The 26,767-nt window shown below is 40.4% G+C and overlaps 1 protein-coding gene across 2 annotated transcripts in view; it reads right to left on the bottom strand.

Moving 5' to 3' along the window:
* nmi (N-myc (and STAT) interactor) overlaps positions 1–26,767 on the bottom strand; it is a 103,709-nt gene that overhangs the window by 9,893 nt on the left and 67,049 nt on the right. For both annotated transcript variants that reach the window (XM_030428526.1, XM_030428527.1), the window contains one exon: positions 6,891–6,994. In XM_030428526.1, coding sequence (XP_030284386.1) covers positions 6,891–6,994 — 104 coding nt within the window. The remainder of the gene's footprint in view (positions 1–6,890; positions 6,995–26,767) is intronic.

Below are 26,767 nucleotides of genomic sequence, written 5' to 3'. Positions count from 1 at the left end.
TGTGTGTCACCAACATTGGCGAGGGCCCTTTGCTTTCAGTAAAAGGTTTTCCCTCAGAACAGTGGCAGCGTGCTTTACAGCACTGCATCCGATGCTTTGCATTGTACTTGCTGATGTATGGCTTGGATGCAGCTGCATCCAACCCATTCCATGAAGCTCTCTACGCACTGTTCTTGAGTCAATCTGAAGGCCACATGAAGTTTGGAGGTCTGTAGTGATTGACTCACAGAAAGTTGGCTACCTCTGAGCACTATGCGTCTCAGCATCTGCTGACCATGCTCCATCATTTAACGTGGCCTACCACTTTGTGGCTGAGTGGCTGTTGTTCCAATCGCTTCCACTTTGTTATAATACAATTGACAGCTGACTGTGGAATATCTAGGAGCAAGGAAATTTCACGACTGGACTTGTTGCGCAGGTGGCATCCTATCACAGTACCACGCTGGAATTCATTGAGATTCCCTGAGCCCCTGAGAGCGACCCATTCTATCACAAATGTTTGTAGAAACAGTCTGCATGCCTAGGTGCTTGCTTTTATACATCTGTGGCTATTTAATTGATTGGAACACCTGATTTCAATTATTTGTGTGGGTGGGTGAATACGATTGGCAATATAGTGTATATTAGCAAGGGTTTACAATTGGGTACTTAAGAAACGAGAAATGCCCCTCTCATGGAGAAAGGCAATTATTTCCCTTATCCCTAAAGAAGGCAAGGACAGACAAGAATGTGATAATTTGAGACCCATAAGTGTTCTGAAGGTGGACTATAGAGTGTTTACATCCATTATTGCAAGGAGACATTAAAGATGCCTACCAGATCTTATCCACCTCAACCAGACTGGTTTTATTAAGCAGAGACAGACGCATGATAATATTAAGAGAATATTACATATAATCTGACAGGTCACAGAGAATAAGATGGAATCAGCACTGATTAGTCTGGATGCTTAAAAAACATTTGATGCAGTTAGATGAAAATTTGTATACAAAGTTTTAGGGTAAATTTGGATTCCATGAAGATTTAATAGAAAATATTCAAACATTGTATGACAAACCAACAGCCAGAATTAAAGTGAATGGGGACCTTACAGCCCCTCTTAATCTATTGCAAGGGTGCAGTCAAGGATGTGCCATCTCCCCTCTTTTATTTGCCATATTTATTGAGCCACTAAGTCAATGGATTCAGCAGAATCAGAACATAAAGGGGATTTCAACTGTCAGAGGGGAACAAAAATTGGCATTGTTTGCAGATGACATTTTGATATATTTGGAACAACCTGCTCAATCTCTGCCCAAATTGATGTCTTGTCTCATTGAAAATAGTTCAATGTCTGGATATAAACCTATTGCATCAAAGACACAAGTCCTTGCTTTAATTATGAACCTACTAGGGATATTATTGAAAAATACCAGCTGAAATGGAACACTGACTCGAGAAATATTTGAGTGTATATCTACCAAAAAACTTGGCAAATCTATCCACCGTCATTTTTGGCCCTCTAAATTCCAAAGTAAAGGCATCTATAAGAAGATGGAATCTTGTTCCATTTCTAACTTTAGGCTCAAGAGTAGAATCAGTCAAAATGAATATTCTGCCGTGATTGCTATAGGTTTTCCAAACTTTACCCGTGGAAGTGACAACCCAACAGTTTGTGGAGGGGGACAGACTCATATCCAGATATATATGGAATGGCAAGAAGCCAAGAATTAAATATAAAACTCTACAACTCAAGAAAGAATACAGAGGTATGGGGCTCCCATGCTTGTTGGAGTATTAGTATGCAGCACAGCTGAGGCTGCTCGTATGCTGGTGTGACCCTAGCTACACTGCTAGATGGAAGGAACTGGAGCTGGCAATGGCTGATAAGATCCCACTCCAAGCTATTATTTCTGATGGAACATTAGTCAAATACCTTTTGGACAGAGAGAACCCATTCATCATTTTGTCCCTGAAAATTTGGAAGGTAACTCAAAAGCTGTGTAATATACAGAGAATATCAAAACTGTTAAGATGGTGTGCCTTTGATAGTGACTTTCCTCCAAATGTGGGGGATAGATGATTCAGTGTCTGGGCTAAGAAAGGTATCACAACTTACTGCACTCTGAAGCAAAAGGGGGCATTAAAGAGCTTTCAGACCTTGAGGGAAGAGTATAATTTGGACCAACAAGATTTTTACAGATTCTTCCAAACCCAACACTATTTAGGAACAATCATGTGAGATGTGAATTTGGTAAACTTGGAGGATGACACTGACTGCAATACTAATATCATTTCTAGGATATACAACTGTTTCTCAAATAGAGGGTCAGAAGGGGCTCTATATATTAAAGAGAATGGGACCGGGGGATCAATAGGGTTCTCTCTGGGGAGGAGTGGCGTGGGATCTGTCAGATACAGTGGAGGGAATTCTGTTGGAAGAGTCTGGTCTGATTCTTTGCCACTCCGTGGCAGGAACAACATAGAACCTCTAATTCAGGTTGCTGGAGGCAATGTCAGGCCAACAACGCAAATCACAATCATATATTCTATATTTAGGGCCCGAGCAGGGAACCTGCGAGGTCCCTATTGTAATCGTAATGATTCTTCTTCTTCTTCTTCTTCTTTTTTTTTTCCTTTGTCCAAAATGATCGCATTTTTCACTGCGTGAACATACCCCAAAACTCACCAAACTTGGAATATAAGTCACACCTGGCGAAAAATTTTATAATCTATTATTGTCCTGAATTTCCACCACTAGGTGGCGCTGTTATTAAGGGAAGCGCGTTTTGGCTAATAACTCCCATATACTTTGTCGCACATTCAAAAACCTTACATCGACGCGTTCAGTGGATTGTGCTGAATCTCGTGGTATAGGCCACGCCCATTTCCGCCTACCGTTTTTTTTCGCTATGTCGCAAAATGTCGAAAACCTACTTTTTCGAACTCCTCCCAGGGAATTTCACCGATTTGCACGAAACTTGGCATATAGCTTCTGTGGACGCTCCTGGCAAAAAGTTATTAAAAGAATTTTGATAGGCCACACAATAGTCAAGTTATTAAAGAACAACTTCCTGCAGATTTGGTTACAAACAGGAAGTGTTGCATATCTCCACATTGGTGTGGTCTAATGACATGAAACTCAGGATACTACTTCCCCATGAGCCCCTGAGGCCCTGTGCAAAATTTTAGGCGATGACCACAAGGTGGCGCTCTTTAAATTGATGTATTTTATATCTCCACAACGGTTCATCGGAATAAGACTAAACTTGGTACATTTATTGTCAGTGCCCTCCTGAGGACATCTGACGAAGGGTTTACCGATCCGCCACTAGGTGGCGCTCTGGTGTCAGTTTAATTGTATATTTGGCCCTGTGCCCACACCATAACACTTATGGAAATGAAATTCATAGAGGTGCTATAGAATGGCCCCTGTGACTCACACACCAAAAATGACCAGCAGGTGGCGCTATTTTCAACGCAAAAGCCTTTTTCACTCATAACTCCCACTTAATATGTTGCACATTATTAATCCTCATATTTATGTATTCCCTGAATTTAGCTGAATTGTTTGGTGTAGGCCACGCCCATTTTGCAGTAACTTTCCGTTCGCAAAATCGCGACAAATGAAAAACGTACTTTTTCGAACTCCTCCTAGAGAATTTGACCAATTTGCACCAAACTTTGCATGTAGCATCTGTAGACCCTCCTGACAAAAAGTTATCAAAAGAATTTTGATAGTCCATAAACTGCCCGAAATATAAAATGACAAATTCCTGCATATTGTGTTGAAAACAGACAATCTTGCATATCTTTACAAAATACTGTCTGATTATCACATAAATACTCTTCATTGTGTGGTATGGCATGATGAGGCTTTGTGTAAAATTTGGTGCAAATCGGCCAATAGATGGCGGATTTTTAGGCCGTCTTCTGATTTTATAATGGGTGTGTATTGGGTGAGCTAGAGTGCGTGACATCATAGCTACAGTGGAGAGCAGATGGAAGCACTGGAGAAAAAGTTCTCTTCAGCTTGATTTGGATCCCACGTCTTTTACTTCACATAGACAATATATACAGGGAAATGTAGGAAATCTTGTTTGCTTTCAGCTGATGCTCTTATTTCAGATGTAGGACTTACACTTTTGACTGTTTGTGGTTTGTGACACTGCTGCAGGGAGACAAATTCAAACAGTACAAAAGTCAGTTCCCTGAAACAGTACTGAACACCACCATGGAGGCTTACCCACTGCTTAACAAGAACAAGCTGAAAACTGAACTGTCTCACATCTACAGCAATGATGAGTTCAAAAACCGTAGTGGAGCTGTGGCTCTGTACCAGCTGGTCACAGAGTGCAATCGTCAGGAAACCTTTTCAGAGACTGTGGCTCTGCTAAACATCCTCATCACAACTTCTATGACTACAGCTGAATCTGAGTGGTGCTTCTCAACACTGAAGAGAATCAAGACCTTCCTCAGGAAGATAATATCTTCTTAATGCAGTTGCCATGCTCTGTATGGAGAAGAAACTTATCAAAGACATCCACAACTTAAACCACAAAGTCACTGAGAAATTTGCATCTTTCAAGAAGAAAAGTGCTAAATGTATGTATAAAAAGTACAACTGAAAACACCTGAACAGTTTCTTCACAGGTTTAATATGTTACTACTAATTGTCAACATTGTTCTGCTTATAAGGCAGCGGAGCAAAACAACCCACCTTTTCTCCTGTATTCTTTTCAGTTTCATGAAACCTTAAGAACCATATAACACTGGAAGTTTAATTTGCAGTGCTGTTGTTTTCATCTGACCACTACATGTCAATACAATGTTTGTAACAGTATTCATTTTACTTGATCTGTAAGTGTTAAAAAGATAATATTACTAATGATAAATGTTTGGAGATTTGTTTTGACATTTTATGTGATATATAGATATAATCATAATACATATCTTTATAGTAATATATACATATTTTTTGTGTGTGGGGGGGTGGGGTTATCCTGTGGTGGGGTGGGGTTAACCTGTCTCTTTCTTGAACTTATGTGCCAACCTAGGTGCCACACACACTACCCAGACCTAACAATGTATCATAGCTGATCAAAGGCCCTATATATAAAGATTTACACAGTTAACACTACTAAACCGGAAGAATCCTCCCACGACAAAGGAGGCACAGCAAGAGAGGAAAATATTGTAAGGGTGATGCCAGTGCCAATGCTAGAGTGGCGAGCAGCTCGAATAAAATATTTTGGCGGTAACCGCAACATTTTTTCCCAAAAATGGCAGGAGTTTGGGAGGTGTTTTCCCATTCGTTCTTGTGTGGACATTTCCTACTTTGCCTCTGCTACTGCTCCAGCATATGTGCAGCCACAGAAACTGTAAGAAAGCTCTACAGGTAAAGGTCCAACAGCACCCTCTACTGGTGCAAAGAGTCAGGACATGCTCAGTCACACTAAAATGCAGCAGACCAGTCAGTGAGCAGACCGTGTGGAGCTGCATGGACTTTCTGTGTGTTTCCCTAATGATGTGTGCATTCTTGAGGAAATGTAAGTGGTTTCTGCTTGTAGTTATGGATAATTTGATCACTATTGCAGTTTACACATAGCCTGTGTCTCAGTAGTAGTTAGCTGCACTTTGCTTGCACTGCAGCTACATTTGGATTGTGAGGACTTAATGATGAATATTTCGTTTGTAATGCCGATTTTTCAACTCAGTCTGTTTGTTGGGATTGTGACCATGCTCATTACAGTTTAAAGGTCGAAATATGTACTGTGGTTAACAGTCAGTATATAAAGCTATCATGCTGTTTAGCCGTCTATAGGGTCGAACACTGTACTCCTCTCATTATTTGTTCTTTATGTAGATTGCAGGGAGTTTTTCTGATTTCAGCATACATTGTTTAATACTGGCAGGAGGAGCAGCCCACCAAATCACAGGAAAAACGTCCTCAACGGAAGGTGTTGCGTTGACAAGCCCGGCGGCAGCATGCATCAACGGCAGCATGCCCCGACGCGCGCGGACTGCGAGGGCCCGTTCATCGCTGCTTGCAGCTTTAATCTATATTCTATTTCATTTTATTTCATATTTTTATTTCAGTGTCCATAGTTTGGTACCAGTAATAATGCCTGTGAATTGTGACCTATGTGGAAGGATTGTAACTATTTTACTTTTGTAATGGTGGAATATGTTTGTTAATGACTCAATGGGTCAGAGTGCAACTGAGTTTGATTGTCACTAATGTATATGTTGAAGATTAACCTATGGAATTTCACTTGATCTCATTGGTCTTTTAGGTTATTATGTACACGCTTCTCCATTCAGACACAAGAAACAGGCATAAAAGTATAGGTGTAACTGTCTGTTTGCACTATGGCTGCCAATAAAAAGCAAAATTAAAATCAAAATTAAAAAAAGTTACTTTTCACCACTGGCCGTAGTTTGGGCTTAGGATCTCAGTATTGTTTGTTAACCGTTGGGCGTAGAAATGATCAGCTTTACTCTATAAGTGTTATCTGGGAGGAAACGGGCAGGAGGGTAGGAATGCAGACTATGATAATTATGCTGTTCAAGTGGGCATGCTGTATAAATTATTGAATGGTAGCTTTAACCAGTTATCTAGCATCACATCGAGCATATTACACCAGGAGCAGCAGCCTCAAATGCACCTGAGAAAAGCATTTTTGGCCCAAACAGCATGCCTGTGGCCTGTTGAGTAATCAGGCAATTAAATGTTAAGAAATAAAAAAAAAAAAAATGCAACCCCACAGCTACCACTACAAAGTTTGAAATATTGTAACCTAAAAAAAACACTAAAAAAGTTAGGAGAACAACATCAGTTGCGCCAAACCATAGATTATATTTCTAGCGACATTTCTCGGTGTGATCATCCACATAGTGTTAAATCTTACCTGAAACTTGCACAGCTGGTATTTGTAAATGGTTTCAACCTGCACATTCACTTCAGAGTCCAAGTCGACGCGGTACTTTCCTCTCAGGGCCAGGCTCTCCGTAACTACACACACAGAGACACACAGACGCACTTAGAAATCAGGGCCCGTATTCACAAAGACTTTTATCTTAACGTTAGGAGTACTCCTAAATCGGACTAAAAGTTTTTATGTGGGAGTTGCTTCTTAAGAGTAATTCACAAAGCCGCTGAGACCTACTTTTAGTTATGAAAATAGTGAACTCCTAAACTAGAAGTAACTCTCTGTAGCTATGGATGACGTCATTTTATAAAGACGCACTTAGAAGCGGTGACAACGGTGATTGGTTGTTGAGTGACAGGGCAGCCCATTGAAAAGTCATTTAGGCTACGCAATGCATGAAGTGAAAATAAGGAAGTTGCCTACAAGCCCATGACAAAGCCTATGAAAAGTTATTGAGGAGAATTAAGTGCACCCCCCATCCCCCGCCAAAAAAAAATGCTTCGGACAAAAATGACAAATTAGAAGATAAATAAAAAAAAAACCAATAAATAAAAACGGCATTTGCTCAAAAAGCTGCGTCAAAGTAAAAATTCCACTGCAAATTACGTACCATATTTCACCAAACACAGAGTTTGTGTGATAATATCAGTCCTGTGCGAATCGGCATCTCTGTGATTTGGGGTCGTTTTTTTGTTTTTCTTAAGGTTTTTTGTGTTTTCCACACCTCCCTTTTCCCGGTCGAGCATTATAGAGGCTGCGTTGGGAATTATGAATGAAATTTTTGACAGCATTTTGGGTGTAAATTCAGGAGGCTCATCAGAAGAGCGAAATCTCGAAAGATGATTAGATGTATTACATGCATGGCAGCATGCGGTAAGGAACATTTTTCCATCTTTCATCAGGCTCACCAGTTATTATATTAAAAATATCCATATCGAACTGTTGTGCTGCTCCAGTATAGGCTCCGGTGCGATCGACCCGGGGGATAATGTCAGTAAATCCGAGTTAAAACACAGACTTCACTTATCCTGTGTGAATGCGCCGCACGAAACACGGACGTGGTGGGATAATTTCTAAATCACTTGAGGTCCCCAGGTAATACTAGTCCCGTGCAAAGAGCTGCATTTTCCCCGTAGTCAAATACCGGAGTGTTGCCAAACATTTTAACTGCGGCGTTATTGGGTTGTTTCAGTTGGTTGGGAGTTTTATTGCGTCCCTCACCAACTCAACCACAACTTCAGTCCCTTCGCGGTCCATCTGATATCGTTTTAATAATTCCCTGTTATTTAGCGTCTCCAAAACATTCGGCTGTGACCAGGTCTTAGCGAGTTAGGAGTCCTCTGGACTACTTCTAAGGTCTCCCAGACTTAGTTGCTACTTTTAGGCTTAAAATGTTTTGTGAATAACTCTTATTTTCAAAAATTAGGAGTCCTAAAGTTACGACTGACACGCCCATTATTTTTAGGAGTTGCTCCTAAATTCGTCTGTTAGGAGCTACTTTTAGCCTTAAGATTCTTTGTGAATACGGGCCCAGAGCCGCAGAATTGCCAAAATATGGCAGATGAGCTCACCTGTTTTGGAGGAAAAGAGAGAGAAATGGTATAGCAAGAGCTAAAGGGTCTATAAGTGAGAGTAATAGAAGGAAGAGGAGAACAAGGAAGAGTAGTTGCATCAGATGAGATCACGTTACATTCTTGACCAAGCGCTCAACCATGGATTGAGTAGGGAGGCTTGGCAGAGTTCAGCCCAACCTGAACCACAACACTTGCATCTGTTATCCATACATTCAGAAATTAGTTTCGGTGAGCTACCTACAATCTACTAGGCCTGCATGATATGAGGAAAATCTGCAATGTGCGATAACACTGTTTAATATCGCGATGACGATATAACTTGCGATAAATAAACAAATATTGAAGTTTGCATATTATTAACTATACAGTTAATGATGGCTAACGTTAGTTTTGAATTGTTCGTGTAGGTCTTTATGGTTGTATTGCAGGTGGCGATGGAGATTGATTGTGTTTCCTCTAGCAGTTGCAACAAATGCTCGGCACGTTTTACACAGTACCTGTAACACGTCGTCTCTCCTGAATCCAAAATAAGTCCATATAGCAAAATTGCTGTTTCTTTCCACCACAAGGTCTTCTTCGACCACATTTTCATGGCTTTTCTCTCCTCCCTCAGCCATCATAACCTGGCAATCACCACCAAACTGATGCCGATTAATTTTGTCAGGGTAGCTAAAGGCTAGCTGGGGCTTCATCTGATTGGCCCTTGTATCCAGGGCTCCGTCTGATAGGCTAAATGTTGGCATGCTCAAGGTGCATGCATGGCGAACGTAAACAAAATGATTTTTCTTATTCATCGGGCAGCCTTTTGCGATGTGTTTATTGCACATGTTCATATCGCGATGACAGTGAAGATTTGATTTATCAGGCAGCCCTACAATCTACACTATGCAACTCTGCTTTATGTATATGTAATGTAATATAACTCAGTCCCCCATATAAGTAGGCTTATGTTACTAATTTTACCAGCTGAAGTTTTGACTATCTGGTCAGAAGAGGGTCTGTCACCCTGACCAATGGTAGCTTAAAGCTAATTTTGCACCTATGTGTGAAGACTGGGTAATTCTGGACACTGATTTCAGTTCAGAGTCCATTTTGAAATGCACAATGAACAACGGAGACTTTTGAAGAATTTATCATTATTTTTGTTTTTTTACCTTTCATGTTCAACAGTGTTATGGTAGGTTTCCTGTAAAAGTGCAATTTGTGCGTCCTTTGTGCTCAGAATCTTACTCCTCTTGATTGGATTTAAGACCCAACTTAAATGTTTAAATATGAAATATTTTTAAGATTATAAGTCATGGTGTCCTGCATGTGTTAGACATGCTAGGTATCCTCCTGCTCAAATGAATGCCACTCAGAACATTGTAAATCACTGTAATGCTTATGAACATTGAGTAACGAATAACACACAACAAAAATGGTAACAAAATCTTTTCAACCATAATGTTTCTATATTCCTTACAGCCCTGTCTCCAAAATTGAGGCTAGTTTTGGATGAGCCTTTTAAGAAGTTTTGGGGTGTAAGAACGCTAATATTCATCCTGTTCTTTGCATAGAGGGGGGCCCTTTGAGATGGCTGTCCAACAGTTACAGTCATAACTGGTGTGTGTTTATGTGCTCAAAAGTAAGATGCAAATTTTGCATTTTTTAAATATTTCTACTCTTCTTTATTAAATATAAATATAGGCTTTATAAACATATAATGTATAAATTAACAACTTAATTAAGATGGACACCATTAGTAAATGATTGCTTGAAACATTAGTTAACTATTAACTGAGTGCAAGAAATAGTTATGATTCCAGTAGCTAATGTAAATGTAAAGTAATGTATCTTCCCTATTGTTTTAACTGTAAAAAGAAAACACCATTAGTAAATGATTACTTGACACATTAGTAACTATAAATTGACTCATAGCTAATGGTTACTATTCAATTAAGTAATGTTATTTTTTGGCCTTTGTATGGCTATATTTATAGGATAGCTTTAGAGATTACAGGGAACAGGGAGGGTGGGTGGATTACAGGCCGCAATGGGCCAGGCCGGACTTGACCCCAAGGCCGCTGCAGCGAGGGCAAAGCAACTACACATGGGATGCCCGCTCTACCAACTGAGCTAATCGGCGGCCCCCATTAATTAATGTTAACGTATGGGCGAAATGTGCTAAATCGAGATGGCGGCGTTAAGTTGACAAGAACAAGAACACACAGGGCTTCAGCTACCCATAAATTATGTAAAATCTCTCTTGCTAAACCCCTTCGAAGGGAGAACTTTAGCAGAAACACTTTGTATTAAAGAATTTGGACTTGAGAAGCCCGATCTGAATTTAACACAGCAGACACATGACAAAGGTAAAGTGTACCAGAGGAGCTTCTCTCTAAATTACTGCGACAGGAAGGCTTGGCTAACTGTATACAGTTTTGCAAGTGCAGTATTCTGCTTGCCGTGTTTAATTTTTAAAAATGCCTGAGACGGATACTACATGGACTGTAACAGGAGTTGGAGACCTAAAACATCTGTCAGAGCAGATCAAAAACATGAATGCTCGAAGGTACACATGAACAACACTGTCAAGCTAGCCATGCTAGGCAGGACTAGCATAGCTGCGCAGCTGGATGAAGGACACAGGATTGCAGTAAGAAAACAATGAAGAGGTGGACATGAACAGACATATTTTATCGAAGATCATTGATTGTGTGAAATTCTGTGGAGCAATTGAGCTGGCATTGCGAGGCCACGATGAGACCGCATCCACCGACAAGCCAGGCATTTTTCATTTTGTGGCTTTGCTGGACTGTGTGTTAGAGGAGCACCTGAAGACCACCAATGTCTTTAAAGGCACCTCAAAGACAGTTTAAAACAAACCTTTGGACTGCATGCTGTCGGTTCTTCGAGACTGCATTTTGTAGGATGTAAAAAGGGCAGATTATCTAGCTATTCAGGCAGATAAAACAACAGACACTGCTACTCATTGTCAGCTAGTGCTTGTGCTATGTTACAATGACAGCCTGAATAAAGTCCAAGAGCGTTTTTACGAGTTAATCCAGCTTCCAAACGTGACCGTTGACACAGTTGGCACTGCGGTGTTGGAGAGGCTGAAGATTTTTCTTCCCGAGGGACAACGGGGAAAAATAATTGCACGGGTCTATGACGGAGCTACCGTTATGAGAGGAGCCAAGGTGGCGTGCAGCACAAGGTTCACAACGTTTACGGGAGTGCCCACTAGCTGAACCTGATAATGCAGCAGGCAACATCCCACATCACCAAGGTTGATGCTTTTTTCTCAGATCTGGGTGGATTTATAAGTATTGGCACGCAGACTTCCTGGAGTTTCAACAAACCGTCGTACAGCGCGACACGCACAGAGTGACAATCCGTTTAGTTGTAGTGTTGTGAATCAACTAACTCATTCAAAGCAAAGCTCCACTGATGCATTACTATGCATCCAAGATTGCCATGTGAGCGTGTTGGCGTGTTGATGCTCTCAAACTTTTGAACAAACTTTTGCAATACCTGTGATTTATCGGTTGGAACTGACCTTTACTAGGATTGTAAAGTTTACACCTTCGCATTGTGGCATCACGATAAACAAGAAAAACAAGGGGCGAAGCTCCAGAAACAGCAACAAGAATGAGAGTGAGTGTTACAGCGGTGCTGCGGTAATGAAGGAACTGAAAGCGATTAACTCAAGACTGGACCGCATGCAGATTGACAAGGAAAGGCAAGTCAATTCTGGAATTGATAGCATGGAAACGCAAGTAAATTCTAGAGTTGATAAGTTGCGTGGATCGTTGGAGAAGATGATGGCTGAAAATCAGAACGCTGTCCTGAAAGAGATAGAGAAGGCCTCAAAAGACATGAAGACAAATCTGGACACTGAGGTGAGAATTCTGTGTGCACGAATGGAAAAGATGGAGCAGAAAATATCTGAGAAAGAGGCGAAGAAGAAGAGCTTTGATCCAGATGTCTCCCTGATCGTTGTGGGGCTTCCTCAATCAGAAGGAGAGGATTTAATGGCTAAAGTGAATGACCTGTTGCATGTCGGCCTTGGATGTGATACTGTGCTCTGTCCCGCTGCTGTGGAGCGGGTGCGGGCGTGCGGAGACCAACCAGGGCCTATTAAAGTGGAGCTGAGCTCGGTTCAGGAGAAAGTGACCGTGTTGCGCAGAAAATCAAAGCTTATAGATAACGACAGCTTCAATAAAGTCTATGTGTCATCAGCGAAATCACATGCCGAACGACTGATGGATCTAAACTTTAGAACTTTGATCCGTGAAATTGTAGTCGGGAAGGACTTTTATTTGGCAGCTAATGGTCGCATGGTGAAGCAGACGCAGTCGCTTGGCGTGCTGCGAGAGAGGGATTGTCAGCTGACGGTGCTTATTGAGAGGGGCTTGCCCAGCCTGCCAGGTTTGTTAATGAACAGTTTTTGTTAGCCCATTGGCATGTTAATGGGTGGACGCTGTCAAACTGTGAACTCAGGACACTGTTACTTAAATCCTTAGACCCTGATTTCATTTCTCTGAATGAAACTCACTTATGCAGTGATACACTGGACTTAGATGGATTCACCTGGTTTGGACATAATTGTATTGCCCACAAGAGAGCTGTTAAAGCCTCTGGTGGAGTGGGATTCTTGGTTAAAAATGCTGTGTTGGAACGGTATTCAGTTGGTATTGCTGATAAAACATTTGATGGAATTTTTTGCTTACGCTTCGTGCATAAAGAGTCGCAATATTCTTTTATTTTAATTTCATGTTACGTGTCCCCAGAATCATCTACCTGGGGCAGGAACGCAGATCTCTCTTTTGGCAATTTATTGGCGTTGGATTAAATTTATATCTGTGGTGATTTTAACAGCCGAACTGGGGTTCTAAAGGACTATGTGGAGGGAGATGATATTTCTCCTCGAATAGTTTTGGACACGAATGTAAATAAACATGGTCATACCTTTATGGAATTTTTGAAGGACTCTCAATGTTGTATACTTAACGGGAGGTTAAATCCTGAAATGATAACTTTACTTCCATTTCGGTAAGGTGCAAAGCTGTTGTTGATTACATAGTGACATCTTATGCTGATATAAAAACATGTCTTGGATTTAATGTTTACACCCCTTCTGAGCTTATTGACAGAGTTGGTCCAGAAAGTCTTAATTTGATCAGTGATCATAGTAGACTCCCTGACCATTCAGTTCATTGTTTACGTTTTCAAGTGGGAGAGGTATTTAATACTCAGAATAATGTTGACTGTCCACAGCATGCAAAAAGACGAGACAGGAATTATCCTGGTGATTTTCTCTCTTCTGAGAGGTGTCGTAGGGCCCTACTGGAGGTAATAGGTCAATTACAGATTGTACAGGAAAATCAGGAACAGATGGACCAGTGTTACACCAATCTCTTTAATCTTTTGCATGATGAGATAGAGAAATATTGTCCTGTAAAAAAATGGGTTCTACAAAGAAATATTACAGAACTAAACAACCATATTGGAATAATGATTTAAATGAGTTATGGTCGAAGTTGTGTTCTGCAGAGAGAACATTTCTTAAATGTGGTCTCGGGGAACCCTGGAAGAGGAGGGCCTTGCATAGTGAAGTTAGAACAATTACAAACTGGTAACCCTCAGCAATTCTGGTGGGAAATACATAAGTTAGGACCAAATAAGAAAACATTATTAGCCATGGAGGTTTTAATGGAAAGCCATGGATCTTCTTTTGAGTCCGGTCAAATATTAAAAAAGTGGGAAAAAGATTATAGTGACTTATATGCTTATAGTAGTTCCACTTTATTTGATGACCATTTCTTAGAAGAAACTTGTAGAGTAAAACTGGAGATGGGAACTGGGATGAATACTATATACTATCAAATTGATATACTGAACAGTGAGATTACATTAGATGAGGTACGTAAAGTGCTAGACAAAGCCAAAGAAAACTAGAAACATTTGCATTTCCTACGAAAATACAGTGTGAATGCTAAAAGCTGAAGTGATTTCGTAAATCTGCTGAATGTCCTGCTGAAAATGCATAAAACTATAAGTTGAATGGCTGGGAATTTGCAGAAAAAAACTGAATTTTCAAAAGCTGAAAAGGCAGAAAGGCTTAAAAGTAATGGGTTGAATGGGCTAACAAAGGTGAACATTTTGATAGCTGAACAGTTTATCTAGCTGAATGTATGAAAAAGCTGAAAATGCAGTAAGAAGAATATTTGAAAAAGCTGAAAAGGCAGAAAGGCTGAAAAGTAATTGGCTGAATAGGCTTTAAAAGTTGAACATTTCTAGAGTTGAACATAAATCTGAATATTTGAAAGGGTTGAAAAGGCCTGAAAGTGGAATATTGAATAAGCTTAAAAGGCTTAAAAGCTGGAAAGTAGGAGGGCTGGGAGAGCTTAAAAAGGTGATTGTTTGATAGCTGAATAGTTTCTCTAGCTGAATATAAAGCTGGATGTTTGAAGGAGCTGAACAGGCAGACAGATGAATATTTGAAAAGACTGGAGAGTAAGAGGGCCGGGGGAGCATAAAAAGTTAAAGATAAACATTTGATAGCTGAACAGTTCCTTTGCTGCTCATATAACTGAATGTATGGAAAAAGCTGAAAAGCCAGGAGGATGACTATTTTAAAAAGTTAAAAAGCAGGCTGAAAGAGCTTAAAATGGTGAACATTTTGATAGCTGAACATAAAGCTGATTGTTTTAAGGAACTGAAAGGCAGAAAAATGTTAATTAAATTAATCAAAAAAACACAAAAAGGGCAAAGACAGTCAGGGAGGACAAGCGGGAGACAGTACAATGGAAAACAGACGCAATGGTGGAGTGTGGAATAGATGACACTGTTACAGACAAACAGACAAAACAGGTACAGCAGCAGTCTAAAGGTGGCAGGGATGGATTGAAGAGCAGTGAGGGGCTGATGGGTGAGGAGAGTAGAAGGAGAGTGTAGAGGGGCAGGTCAAGGGGAGAGGGCAGGGATGAAGGTGGTTATGGGTAGGGGAGGTCATAGGCTTGGGAAAAGAGGTATGTTTTTAGACGGGATATGAATGTGAAAAGAGTTGAAAAGGCAGAAAGATGAATATCTAAAAAGGCTAAAAAGCTGTAGAGTAAGAGGGCTGAAAGAGCTTAAAAAGGTGAATAAAGGCTGAAAAGGCTAAAAAGCTGTAGAGAAAGAGGGAGAAAAGAGCTTGAAGGGGTGAAAAAAGGTTGAAAAGGAGAAAAGTTATAGGCAGAAAAAGCTTAAAATGGCTGCACACATGGTGGAGCAGGAGCAGAGCCAAAGATTATTGGCCCATTAGAATGAATGGGAAAATTCCTACCAAACCCCTGCGATTTTTGAAAAAACTGTAACGGTTATCACCAAAATATTTATATATCATAAAGTTGGAATGGTGTATGTAGCTCAAAAGAAAGATGAATATTTTAAAAAGCTGAAGAGGCAGAAACGCTTAGGAGCGCTAAAAGAGTTCATGAAGTTTAACATTTTCATAGCTGAACATGAAGCGGAATGTTTTAAGGAGTTGAAAAGGCAGGAAGACGAATATTTTAAAAAGCTGACAGGGCAGACAAGCTTAAGGGGGCTGAAAGAGTTGAAAAAGTTGAACATTTTAATTGCTGAACATGAAGTTGAATGTTTGAAGGAGTGGAAAATACAGAAAAACGAATGTCTGAAAAGGCTAAAAAGGTGTAGGGAATGAGGGCGGTAAGAGCTTAAAAAGGTGAAAAAAGAGTGAAAAGGCCAAAAAGTTGTAGAGTAAGACGGCAGAAAGAGGTTAAAAAGGTGAAAAAGGCTGAAAGGTGAGAAGTTAAAGGCAGAAAGAGCTTAAAATGGCTGCAGACATGCTGCAGCAGGAGCAGAGACAAAGACAAAAATGTCCCCATAAGGAATAAATGGGAAAACGCCTCCCAAACTCCTGCGATTCTTGAGAAAACCTTAATAGTTATCGCCAAAATATTTACATGTTGAGTAACAGGAGACATTGCTGAACGCACGCATGTTATTTTTATTTCTGGAGAGTGCATAATGAGGACAAATACAAACACAGTGTGAATGCTGAAGGTCGAAGTGATTTGGGAAATCTGCTGAACGTACTGCCGAAAATGCATAACACTATAAGAATGTTGAAAGAAAGGGGAAAAGCTGTAGATTAAGAGGGCAGGAAGATGTTAAAATGGTGAAAGAAGGCTACAAAGGTGAAAAGTTATAGGTTGAAAGAGGTTAAATTGGTGAAAAAGGAATGAAAGGGATGAGAAGCTGTAGGGTAAGAGGGCTGGAGGAGGTTAAAAAGGTGAAAAAAATATGAAAAGCTGTAGAGTAAAAGGGCTGGAAGAGGTCAAAAAGGTGAAAAAATATGAAAAGCTGTAGAGTAAGAGGGCTGGAAAGAGGTCAAAATGGTGAAAAAAGGATGAAAAGCTGTACAGAAAGAGGGCTGGAAGAGGTTAAAATGGTGAACAAAGGATGAGAAGATGTAAAGTAAGGGGGCCGAAAAAGCTTAAGAAGGTGTAAAAGGATGAAGTAAGAGGGCCGAAAAAGCTTAAAAAAGGTGAAGAAGGATTAAAAGCTGTAGAGTAAGAGGGCTGGAAGAGGTTAAAAGGTGAAAAAATATGAAAAGCTGTAGAGTAAGAGGGCTGGAAGAGGTTAAAAAGGTGAAAAAATATGAAAAGCTGTAGAGTAAGAGGGCTGGAAGAGGTTAAAAAGGTGAAAAAATATGAAAAGCTGTAGAGTAAGAGGGCAGAAAGAGGTTAAAAAGGTGAGAAGTTAAAGGCAGAAAGAGGTTAAAATGGCTGCAGACATGCTGGAGCAGGAGCAGAAACACAGATGAAAATGTCCCCATAAGGAATGAATGGGAGAATGCCTCCCAAACTCCTGCGATTCTTGAGAAAACTGTTATAGTTATCGGCAAAACATGTTACATGTTGAGTAACAGGAGACATTGCTGAACACACCCATGTTATTTTTATTTCTGTAGAGTGCATAATGAGGGCACAGGAGCGAGAGACAAAACATGTACCGTCTGCGATCCTCCAGAAATTTGGGCTCAAAATTAACATTGCGCCTTATGGGGAAGATTCAGGAGTGCTTGTCGCTCTCGGGCTTCTAAATCCAAAACCGTAAGTCCTACAGCTGAAATGAGACCATCAGCTGACACCCAACAAGATTTCCTACATTTATATGCCTATATTGTCCTTGTCAAGTGAAAGATGTGGCATCAAAATCAAGCTGAAGCAAAAACAAAATCCCGTTTTTGGAGCTGCTCCACACTCTGGGGTGCGGCTGTTGATGATGTCACGCACTCTAGCTGACGCAATACACACCCATTATAAACTCAGAAGACAGGCTTAAAATCCTTAAAATTAAAACTGCGGCCATTTCAAAACCATACAAGATTTTTTAAAACTGAATACAAAGTCAATAGTTCAAGGTTTTGTGACTCATTTAAAGTTTGAATGGTGTCTCTAGCTCAACATATGAGGGACAAGTAGAGGATGAATGTCGATGAGTTTTGAAGAGGATTTGAAGCTTTTCCCATTTGATTTAATGTTAAATTATTTTTGGAAAAAGCTGAATAGCTGAAAAAGTTGAAAAGTTGAAAAGTTGAAAATTACAAGGCTCCCCATAAAAATCCCCTTAAGGATGAATGGGAAAAATTTTGCAGAAAAAGCTGAATATTTCCAAAAGTATAAAAGATAGAAAAGCCAAAAGTAATAGCCATCATGTCCTAAAAAAGCTGAACATTTTGATATTCGAATGGTTCGAATAGCTCAAGATTTGAAGGAGTTGAAAAGTGTTGAAAAACGTACGGAATCATGAATAATAACTTTAATAAATTAAATAAACTAGACAATTCCCCGCCGGGAAATCGCGAGAGTGGGCTATGCGCTTTGCCCCGTGACGAAAAAAAAGAAAAAAGAATGAAAAAAGAAACATGAAAGCTACAGCAAAAGTTGAATCCCACATTGATAATTTGGACTTCTATCTACATTTTAAAGTTTGAATGGTGTGTCTCGGTCAACGTATGCCAGAGATGTCGACCTTTGAAATCTTTTTTTCGATCTTTTCACCTGGTCTCATTCATGTCTATGAAGAGTAGAGTAGAAGAGTACAAGCACATCATACGTGTGACCGATACGCACGTTTTAATGTATAATTTGTCTGGATGCGCTCAAAGGTGAGGTAGAAATTAAGTGCCAAACGTTGTATTATGGAAAAAAAGAGAGAGGCTACAGAGACAGAGAGAGACAGAGAGAGAGAGAGAACACAATGCTGTCTACCCACAGCCACCCCTCAGAGCCAGACCATCCCCACCCAAACCAGCCCTGCACCCGCTCAGCCTCTACACAGCCCTACCCCTGGGAGCTCACCCCACCTACCTCAACAAGCTTCAGCCTCCAGCCACAGCCATGCTCACACCCCAGCACCAGTGGATTCAACTCCACACTCCACTGAGACTGCACAGGCACACAGAGGCAGAAGGGCTGAAATCATCCTGCTCATGGACTCCAACGGGAAGTTTCTAGATGAACAGACTCTTTTCCCAAGACACAGAGTCGAGAAGATCTGGTGCCCTAACACCCAGAGAGCCCTGGAGCTCTTGACCGTGGCTGAGCTGGGATCCCCCAGCCACATATTCATCCACACAGGCACCAACGACCTAAGGTCCCAACAGGAGAGAGTGGCAGACTCACTCAGGAGAATTATTGAAAAAGCCTCTACCACCTTCCCAACCAGCAAAATCATCATCTCCACCCTCCTGCCAAGAAGAGACTTCCACCCCCACACCATACACAGGGTGAACGCCAGCGTCTCCAGGGACTGTGCCCTAAAACCCAACGTGTTCCTGGCTCACCACCCAACACTAGGTCCAGACTGCCTGTATGACCACGTACACCTATACAGAGAAGCAGTCCCCATCCTGGCCAAGACCCTGAAGGACATCGCCTTCAGCAGGAACCTCACCACCGCTCAGAGTAGCAATCGGCCAGCACAGACCCCACCCAGACCTTCTAGACCTCCAAGACCTCCCATAGCTCCTAGACACCACCAGCCCAGACTAGCAGCAAGGACACCGAGAACACTCCGGCCCTCGCAAGATCACCACCATCACCAACACACCCCGCAACCAAGTCAACACAGGCCCCCACAACCTAGACCCACTCCCCCCCGCCTACTTCCAGCAGTACAGCCAGCTCTACAGGCACCCCAGCCTACTGGACAGAACTATGCTGAGGTTGTGAGAGGAGCGGCACCCCCACCCCCCACTGGTGACCTCAGGGAGATACAGTACATGCTACACCTGCTCTGCTCTAACCTCATAGCTAAGTAATAGATGAGCAGACAGAATCGTGAAATGTTTGAGATAAACTCATATACATACATACATACATACATCATACATCACACACTCTAAACTATCCCCCAACATCTCTTATTTAATCAAATTTAATTGTTTATTTCTTGTTTTTGGTAATTTATTATTTGTTTTAGTGTTTATCTTATTTTTAAAACAGAACACATTCAAAGATGAAATCCTTTCAAATAACATGTTGGAACATTCAAGGCCTTAGATCATCTGCTTTTGGTTTAAAAAGCCAAAATCCAGATTTTATTAGAGAAGTAAAAGACTCTGATATCACCGTCTTACAAGAGACATGGTACAGAGGAGACAGTTCCACTGGTTGTCCTTACGGTTTCGTCGAGATTATTATTCCATCAATTAAACTCCAAACAGTAACCCAGGGTAGGGACTCAGGAGGCATGATCATTTGGTATAGATCACAACTAACCCACTCAATTGAAATAATCAAAAAAGTAGAATCCCATATTTGGCTGAAAATTAGCAAAGAAATAATATGTGCAGACCAACATGTCTACCTATGTGCTATTTACATACCCCCCTCAGAATCTCCCTACTACAACGAAGATATTTTTTCCACTCTAGAGGGGGAAATAAACCAATTTAAAACTTTAGGAAATGTGCTCATCTGTGGGGACCTGAATGCTAGAACTGGAGAGAAAGCTGACACTATAAACATCCAGGGAGATCAGCACTCAGGCCTACCTGGAGAAACCTGCTTTCCTCTCCCCGAACTCCCTCCAAGACACAATTTTGATAAAATTACCAACACAAGCGGTACCCAGCTTTTACAGCTCTGCCACACACTGGGTCTGTATATAGTCAATGGCAGGCTACAAGGAGACTCTCTGGGCCGTTACACATTTAGTTCAGCTCTTGGCAGTAGTACGGTAGACTATGCAATAACAGATCTGGACCCAATGTCTCTCAGAGCTTTCACAGTCAACCCACTCACACCCCTCTCGGACCACAGCAAGATCACGGTCTACCTGAAGAGGGAACACAATAACTATGAGGCCTCTAAACCCAGTGAACTGTACAACACCACACATTCATACAGATGGAAATCAGACAGCATGGAGAGCTACCAAAAGGCATTTGAAAATTCCAAAATCCAATATTCAATCGATTTATTTCTTTCTGAAATATTTCCCCATAATAATGATGGTGTAAACACTGCTGTGGGCAAAATTAACGCAATTTTTGATAAATTGGCAAAGTTATCAAACTTGAAAACATCTAATCATAAACCAAAACAGACACACAATAACAAATGGTTTGACAGCGACTGCAAAAATATAAGGAAAACTTTAAGAAAGTTATCAAACGAAAAACATAGAGACCCAAATAACCAAAATATACGCCTTCGTTACCACGACACCTTAAAACAATACAAACACACACTGAGAGCTAAGAAAGACCAACACACCAGAACCCAGCTCTCTGAAATAGAAGAATCTTTAGAGTCAAACCAGTTCTGGCAGAAGTGGAACACTCTAAACAAAACACAACAAGATCAATTGGCAATACAAAATGGCAGCATTTGGATGAATTATTTTACTGAATTATACAGCAATTTTGCAAAGAACAGTGACCAAAACAAAACACACGCCAAGTGGAAAACTTTAGAATTAGCAATTAAAGACAACCAGAACCCTCTAGATGCTTCAATAACAGAGCAGGAACTGACGGAAAGCATCCAATCCATGAAAGCTAAAAAGGCCTGTGGAGTCGACAGCATCCTAAATGAAATGATCAAATATTCTGATCATAAATTAAAATTGGCTATACTCAAACTTTTTAATATAATTCTAGCAGTTGGCACTTTTCCTGACATATGGAATAAAGGTTTAATAACACCACTTTATAAAAATGGAGATAAATATGACCCTAATAATTACCGTGGAATCTGTGTAAATAGTAACCTGGGAAAAACCTTTTGCAACATTATTAATAAAAGACTTATCAGTTTTATCAATGACCAAAATGTTTTGAATAATTGCCAGATTGGATTCTTACCAAATTTTCGGACAACAGACCACATCTATACCCTCCACACCCTGATTGAGCAAGAATTAGACAAGAAGAAAGGAAAGGCCTATGCATGTTTTGTTGACTTCACAAAGGCCTTTGATTCCATCTGGCATGAGGGTCTTTTCTACAGACTGCTCAACAGTGGCATTGGAGGAAAAACATATGATGTAATAAAATCTATGTACACAAACAGTAAATGTGCAGTTAAAATAGGAGACAAACAAACAGCCTTCTTTCCCCAAGGTCGTGGGGTGAGGCAGGGATGCAACCTGAGTCCAATCCTCTTCAATTTATACATCAATGAATTTGCATGTCAATTAGATCAATCCACGTCACCTGGTCTCAATCTGAATGGTACAGAAGTTAAGAGTCTCCTGTACGCAGATGACCTGGTGTTGCTGTCACCAACCAAAGAAGGTCTACAGCAGCACCTCAACCTCCTGCATACATTCTGTCAGTCCTGGGCCCTGACAGTCAACCCAAAGAAAACCAAAATTATGATCTTCCAGAAGCAGTCCAGAAGTCAGGACAACACACACAATTTCTATTTGGACACCACTAAATTACAGCATACAAAAAACTACACATACCTTGGCCTCAACATAAGCTCCACAGGGAGCTTCAACTTGGCTGTGAAAGATCTGAGAGACAAAGCAAGGAGAGCTTTCTATGCAATTAGAAGAAATATCAAACTGGACATTCCAATTAAAATCTGGCTTAAAATTTTCCAATTTGTATTAGAACCGATAATTCTCTATGGCAGTGAAATTTGGGGACCAAAACTAAACCATGAATTTGACAAATGGGACAAAACAATAATAGAATCTTTCCACACAGAGTTCTGTAAGAACATCATGCACGTCCAGAGAAAGACACCAAACAACGCATGTAGAGCAGAACTCGGCCAATTCCCCCTCATATTGAAAATACAAAAAAGAGCAATTAAATTTTACAATCACCTAAAATCTAGTGACCCCCACACATACCACCACAAAGCCTTAACCTGCCAAGAGCTGAAGCCAGAGAAGAGTCCCCTCAGCCAGCTGGTCCTGAGGTTCTGTCCAGACAACCCAACACGGCCCGGACAGCCTCGGGACCACAACACCAAGCCAATCAGACCAAACCAAATTATCAACCAACAAAAAGAAATCTACATCGCATACTGGAAGGAAACAACTAAAACACAGAGTAAATTAAAATGTTATCTGACCCTAAAAAGAAACTTTGCGTTAGCAAATTATCTGAGCACAGTAACAGATCCTAAATTAAGAAAAGCCTTGACTATGTACAGACTCAGTGAACACAGCCTGGCTGTAGAGAAGGGTCGGCACAGACAGAGCTGGCTGCCAGAGGAGGAGAGACTCTGCTCCCACTGTGACCGACAACAGGTCGAGTCAGAACTGCACTTCCTCACCTCGTGCCCCAAATACCAGGCTCTGAGAAATCAACACTTTCCCAAAATAATACAAATACACCCTGAATTTGAACACACAACAAACATGGAGAAACTCCCATATTTACTTGGGGAAATACCCAAATGTGAGAACATTGCAGCCAAATTCATCATCTCATGTCACGACCTGAGGACAGCCAGTGGAACCTGAGAAACTACTCAGAATTTACTTCTTTGTATTTGTTTTTAATTGTTTCACTCTTACTTATTCATTTACTTATTTTTCGTATCAACATAAATGCACACACACGCACACACACACACACACTTACACTCACCAACACACACACACACACACGAACACCACCACACACGCACACGCACACACACACACACATACACACACACACACACACACACACTTACACTCACCCACACACACACTTACACTTACCCACACACACACACACGCACGCACACACAGACACACACACAGACTTCCACAGTCTTTGTGCCTGCCATAGACTGAGAGACAGGAAGTGACAATCATTTTTTTGTTCTTTTTTTTTTGTTTATTTGTTTGTTTGTTTGTTGTTTTCTTATTTTTGTTATTACAGTCCTGATGTGACTATGACTGAGTCAAATCATAAGTTATACATATTATACATACAGTATAACTCATTTATTGTAAATATTGTTCTCCTTTATTGTTATTATTATTTTGAATTCTAAATGCTTGCTTTGGCAATATGTACGGTGTTATCTCATGCCAATAAAGCTCTTTGAATTGAATTGAATTGAATTGAGAGAGAGAAACAGAGAGAGAGGGAGAGAGAGAGAGGGAGAGAGAGCTTAAACTTGTGTTGGAAAGTGCTTGAGTCACAGACAGAGACAGTGAGACAGAGAGAGAGAGAGCTTAAATTTATGTGCTTTTAAACAAAAATTTTGTGTCTGTGTGTGTGTCTGTCTGTGGTTGTGTGTTTGTGTTCCTAGTGTCTGTGGTTGTGTGTGTGTCTGTGTGTGTGTGAGAGTGTCTGTCTGTGTGTCTATGTGTGTGTGTGTCTGTCTGTGGTTGTGTGTCATTGGTTGTGTGTCTGTGGTTGTGTGCATCTGTGTGTCTATCTGTGTGTGTGTGTTTCGAAAATCCTCTTTACTCTCTCTGTTGGCCCAGCTGATCTTGGTTGCTAGGTGACAGTTGGCAAGGGCCCGTAGCAACGGTGCCTGCGACAGCTGATTTGAGAGCAATTTCTGCCTCACATCTAGGACGTCAAACTAGTGCTATTTGGTCAAAATCATACATGATATCGACAAAAACATTTCATCATCAAGCCAGAAAGGCCTTAAAGAACACACTCATTAAGTTTTGTGGTCCTAGCTTCAGAAATGTGGTAATAGCAGCAAGTTAAAAGAGGGTGCAGTTTTGAAAATCCTCCTCCCGATTTACATTGGAGTGAATGGGCGAGTTGAGAGCTACTCTTGTCGGTTAGAGGCAGATAAATCCAAAACCGTAAATCCTACCGAGAAAGTAGCCACATTGGGAGAAAGACGACAAGTGTGGCTACAACCCTGGAAAATATCACTGTTTTTGAGCCTAATTTGTGGCCAGGATCGTCACAGAAAGAGACAATTTCTGCGCGATTTGTTGAGTCTCGCTCACTCTGTCAGTTGGCCCTCTCCACTCTGCTGCATGAACATTCCGCCATACACAATCATTGAAAACCCTGAATTTTTCTAAAATCACTCACCGTCATTCAAGTGTCACAGTTACATGCTTGCAGCATTCACACTAATAAACTCCAGAAGAACAATAAAGCTGTGGACATTGAAGACCTCCCTAATGAGGTACTTAAAAGCCCTAACTTGTGTAATGTCCTACATTGTTTGTGTCACATATGTTTTCAAAATGGTATTATCCCATCTGAGTGGAATAGATCAATTATCAAACCCATCCCAAAATCTATAAAAGATGACCCTAGAGTCCCATTAAATTATCGAGGATTAGTTTGATCAGCACAGTCTACAAAATTTAACAACTTAACAACAGACTTGATACTTTTTTGGAATCCTATGGAAGGTTGGTAGATGAACAGAATGGTTTTAGGAAAAACAGGGCCTGTATTGACCATATTTATGTGTTATCCTCTGTGGTGAGAGCTCGTTTGGACAAGGGTAAAAGTACTTTTTCTTGCTTTGTTGACATCAAAAAGGCATTTGATCGTGTTAACCGAGATCTTCTGCTGTTTAAATTACTTTCATGTGGTATCAATGGAAAATTCTATGATGCAATAAAAGCCCTTTACAGAGACCCCATTGCTTGTGTACAAATAAATAATTTAAGAACGGACTGGTTCCCAATGCCTTTCGGGGTGAGGCAGGGAGACTTACTCTCCCCTTCTTTATTCGCTTTTTATATAAATGATCTAGCTCAGGAAATTAGGCAGGTTAATCTGGGTGTTCCAATAGAGGATATGAATCTAAGTATTCTGCTTTATGCAGATGACATTGTTTTGATGGCAGAAAATTAAGTTAATTTACAAAATATGCTGAATATTATGAGCTCTTGGTGTAGTAAATGGCGTCTTACCATTAATAGCGAAAAAACACAAGTTGTTCATTTTAGGAAGAAAAGCAAATTACAGAGTAATCATATATTTCAGTTTGGCCATGTGCCTTTAAAATATACCTGTCATTATAAATATCTTGGTTTTGTTTTTGATGAAAATATGAAGTTTTCAGATGGAAGGAAAATACTAGCGGAGTCTGCTGGAAGAGCATTAGGTTCTGTGTTGAGTAAAATGAAATTATGTACAGATCTTGGTTTTTCTACATTTACACAATTTTATAAATGTTTGGTTGACTCAGTTTTATTTTATGCTGCAGGGGTTTGGGGCTTTGAAGAGGTTTTTGGTTGTAATTCTGTTCAGAATCGTGCTTTGAGGTGTTTTCTTGGTGTGCATAAATATGCAGCAAAAGTAGCTGTTGAAGGGGACGCAGGATGGGATTCATGTGTTGTAAAACAAAGATGTGAAATGGTGCGATTGTGGAACCGTCTAGTAAGTCTGCCAGAGGAAAGGCTAGCTAGGAACATTTTTAATTGGGACCGAGCAAAGCATCACCCCTGGTCTAGAGAGGTTTCAATAATATTGTCTGCCTCTGACTTACATATAATGTTTCAAAATAATTTGCAATGTAATATAAATGTCATCAGACAAAGATTATTTAGGAAATATGAAGATCAATGGAAACAGGATATATGGAAGAAGCCAAAGCTTAGAAATTATGTTCAGTTTAAGAATGACTATGTTACAGAACCTTTTATTTTTTTGAATTTAAAGAGAAGGCAGAGGTATTGAAATAATTTTGTGTACTCCAAATAAATGTATTGAATTATATATTATGTACTCATTTATTTGTTTTTATTCACTAAAATAATATGAATAATGTGTAGATTAGGCTATTTTAAACTTGGACTCACTTGTCTTGGCACACAGTGGGTTAATATAACGGAACG

Source organism: Sparus aurata, chromosome 9 (genome assembly GCF_900880675.1).
Source record: "Sparus aurata chromosome 9, fSpaAur1.1, whole genome shotgun sequence".
Classification (NCBI taxonomy): domain Eukaryota; kingdom Metazoa; phylum Chordata; class Actinopteri; order Spariformes; family Sparidae; genus Sparus; species Sparus aurata.
Note: the sequence above shows the minus strand (reverse complement) of the source record. Positions and strands in the feature narration are given on the sequence as shown.